The 3,002-nt window shown below is 57.6% G+C and overlaps 1 protein-coding gene across 5 annotated transcripts in view; it reads right to left on the bottom strand.

Moving 5' to 3' along the window:
- PAX5 (paired box 5) overlaps nucleotides 1-3,002 on the bottom strand; it is a 138,843-nt gene that overhangs the window by 128,756 nt on the left and 7,085 nt on the right. Inside the window, exon 1 of one of the 5 annotated variants that reach the window (XM_042023125.1) lies at nucleotides 2,679-2,892. The exons of 3 other annotated variants lie outside the window; for them this stretch is intronic. In XM_042023125.1, coding sequence (XP_041879059.1) covers nucleotides 2,679-2,721 — 43 coding nt within the window. In that variant the 5' untranslated portion in view covers nucleotides 2,722-2,892. Of the gene's footprint in view, nucleotides 1-2,678; nucleotides 2,893-3,002 lie in introns of those variants that run through there. One more of the 5 variants, XM_042023128.1, reaches the window with a different exon arrangement.

Genomic DNA, 3,002 nt, shown 5'->3' with positions numbered 1-3,002 from the left:
GGAGGGAAGGAGGGAAGGAGGGAAGGAGGGAAGGAGGGAAGGAGGGAGGGAGGGAGGGAGGGAGGGAGGAATTCGGAAGGAAGGAATTCGGAAGGAAGGAATTCGGAAGGAATTCGGAAGGAATTCGGAAGGAATTCGGAAGGAATTCGGAAGGAAGGAATTCGGAAGGAATTCGGAAGGAAGGAATTCGGAAGGAATTCGGAAGGAATTCGGAAGGAAGGAAGGAATTCGGAAGGAAGGAAGGAATTTGGAAGGAAGGAATTTGGAAGGAAGGAATTTGGAAGGAAGGAAGGAAGGAAGGAAGGAAGGAAGGAAGGAAGGAAGGAAGGAAGGAAGGAAAAGATTAAAAGATATGAAAATAGACGGAAAGAACAGGAAGAAAAGGGCAGAGAAAGCATCCTTAAGACATGCGTTTCCTCAGGGAAGCGGCCGACTCTACCCCTGGAGCCCGTCCCCAGTCCCCGGAGGCCAGCGGGAACCGGGCCTACCCAGGCCGGGAGCATCGACCCTCCAGGCGCCGGAAACAAAGGCTGGGGCCACGGCCGTCCCTTCCTCCAAACCTGCCACAGCTCTGGGCAGCGGCACCGGCGCCGAGCCTGGCTCCTGCCCACCGGGGCCTCTCTGCCGGGGTCGCGCTCCCGGGCGGCTGCAGACAGGAGGCCCCGTCGGGCCAGGGGTTGCTGGAGCTGCGGGGGCATCGAGCCGAGTCCGCAGCTCAGTGCGGGGATGAAGCAGCCGCCCCACTCCGTGCCCCTGTCCGCAGCCCGGGGCCTCCGTAGGGAGCGCGGACGGGTACAGACTCGGGGGCTATTTAGGGAGGGGGAAGCCCCGACGAGGGGTCGGCGGGCGTAACCCAGAGCCATGGTGCAGCCGGGGCGGGCGAGGAGCGAGTGGAGGCGAAGGGAGGCCGTTCTGGGTAGCCGCCGGCCCGGGTCGGGGCCGCTCCGGCTATCCCCAGCCCGCCTCGTCGTCCTCGCGGCCCTGGACGGCGGCAGCCAACGGCTGTGCCCACGCGGGACGAGGAAGAAGCGGGGACCGTGTCGGCGCCAGAAGGAACCGAAATCTCGCTCGGGACCTCTCCGGCCCCGGCCACCGTTCCCCGTGGCCGTGCTGCCAACCCGCTCCTCCCGCTGCCGCCGGCTCCCTCGTCCTCCTCCGCCTTTTTGTATGGGGGTCCCGACACAACGTCCACCCTCACGCCCCCGATGAGCCGCGGGTCCGGAGATCGTTTGGCAGCGAATGGCGCCGGAGGCTTCCCGGCCGCAGTCGGAACCGGAGAAAAGGCACCGGCGTTTTGGTTTTATTCCTTCTGTTTGCCCCGAAATTCCTGAGGAAGACATCGATTTTCCACAGCCGCCAACGAGGGCAGGCGCCACTGAAAGCCGCCGCGGCTGCTCCTGCCTGGGGTGTCCGGCCCCACGCGGGGATCCCGTCCTCTGTGGGCTGCGTGTCCGCTCGCCACCCGGGGCAAGGGGCACTCCGGCGGCGGGGGATTCCGCGCCCACCCCCCCCCCCCCCCCCGCCCCCGCATCGCGCGCAGCGGGCTTTCCGACCTTAAAGTTCGCCTTTGAAAAAACGTGATTTGGTTCAATGCCGGGAGAGAAATAAATGCGAGGATCGAACGCTGCATTGCCGCAAGACGGAAAGTCCGCTTTCACGGGGGGGGGCAGAGCCCGTCACCGGCTACCGTCCCGCTCTGAAACCGAGCGCCGGGAAGAGGGATGGGAAATGGGCAGATGAACTGGAAGAGGGGAGAGGACAAGGAGAGAGGGAGGGAATCTCCAGTCCCGGCGCTCGGTGGATTATTTTGCAAACAAATTTCTTTGAGTCGAAAGGCTGCGGTGCACCGGGAAATGAGATTAGTTCTACCTTAAATTCCCTCGCAATCTCTCGCCGTAATGCAGCGTTTAACTCACCGTGAGAGAAAATGTCATTTCACATAACACTGTGCTAATGGATAAGTCTTCCCCGACCTCTCAAGCACAACAAATCTCGGGCGAACCCATCGCGCACGACCTATTAAGTTCACCGGCTGCCCGCTCGGCCGCCCCACGCCGCGATCGTGACGCCATTCTTCGGGATTTAAAAAGACAAAAATCTTCCCTCTAGCCCCGCTCCTCGCCTTCCGCATTAGTTCAATTTGTTTGGTGTTTTTGGCGGGGTTCTATTTGTTTGTTTGTTTAAGGCCGTTTAGTTGTTGGGTTGTTTTGTTTGGTTTTTGTTTTGTTTTTGTTTTTTTTTTCTTTATTTCCAATTAACGAATTTCAAAATGTTGAAAGAGAAAGAATATCGTGCTGCAAACTTTTCCGTTCGTCGGAAATACCTGGCGGCTTTTTTCCCGGATATTTTATTTAGGGGGAAAAATAAACATATGCACATATATGTAACATCTATGTACTCATCTATGTACATAAGCGCGCGTCCATATGTACTGATGGCCGTACACACGTCTAGAGACGTGTTTATGTATCCATCTGCACAGATATACACACGCATTGACATCGGCTCTTTCTCTACGGAAAATAGCTCCCGCAGCACCCCTCCGCCGGCCGTCCACCGTCACACCGATCTTCCCGGTGGGGAAAACGTCGGCGGGCAACCCGACAGGGCCAGGGGAGGGAGACGATCGCGCGGAGCCCGTCGCGGCCGCTCAGACAAGTTGAAGGGCAGCCACTTACTGTGCATCGCTGCGAACGGGTCGTGCTTACAGTGTATTTCCATCGGAGCGGTCCGGGGCCAGGCGACGTCGCCGAGCTGATCTCGATTCGCCAGCAGCGCTCGGGTTTCGGGGTCGGGGAGGGAGCCCGCGAAAAAGGACGGAGACCGACCAGAACCAACCAAACAAATAAAAAACCCCAAACAAACACACAAAACCAAACCAAAACAAAAAACCAAAACCAACAAAAGAAACCTCAAACAAAACAACAAAAAAAAGAAAAAAAAAGGAAAAAAAACCCAAAAAGGTGAAAAATAATATAGAACAAAACCACCAAAAAAGCGAA

Source organism: Corvus kubaryi, unplaced genomic scaffold (assembly GCF_017639235.1).
Source record: "Corvus kubaryi isolate FWS band 111438036 unplaced genomic scaffold, C.kubaryi_AGA036_p1.0 37236, whole genome shotgun sequence".
Classification (NCBI taxonomy): Eukaryota; Metazoa; Chordata; class Aves; order Passeriformes; family Corvidae; genus Corvus; species Corvus kubaryi.
Note: the sequence above shows the minus strand (reverse complement) of the source record. Positions and strands in the feature narration are given on the sequence as shown.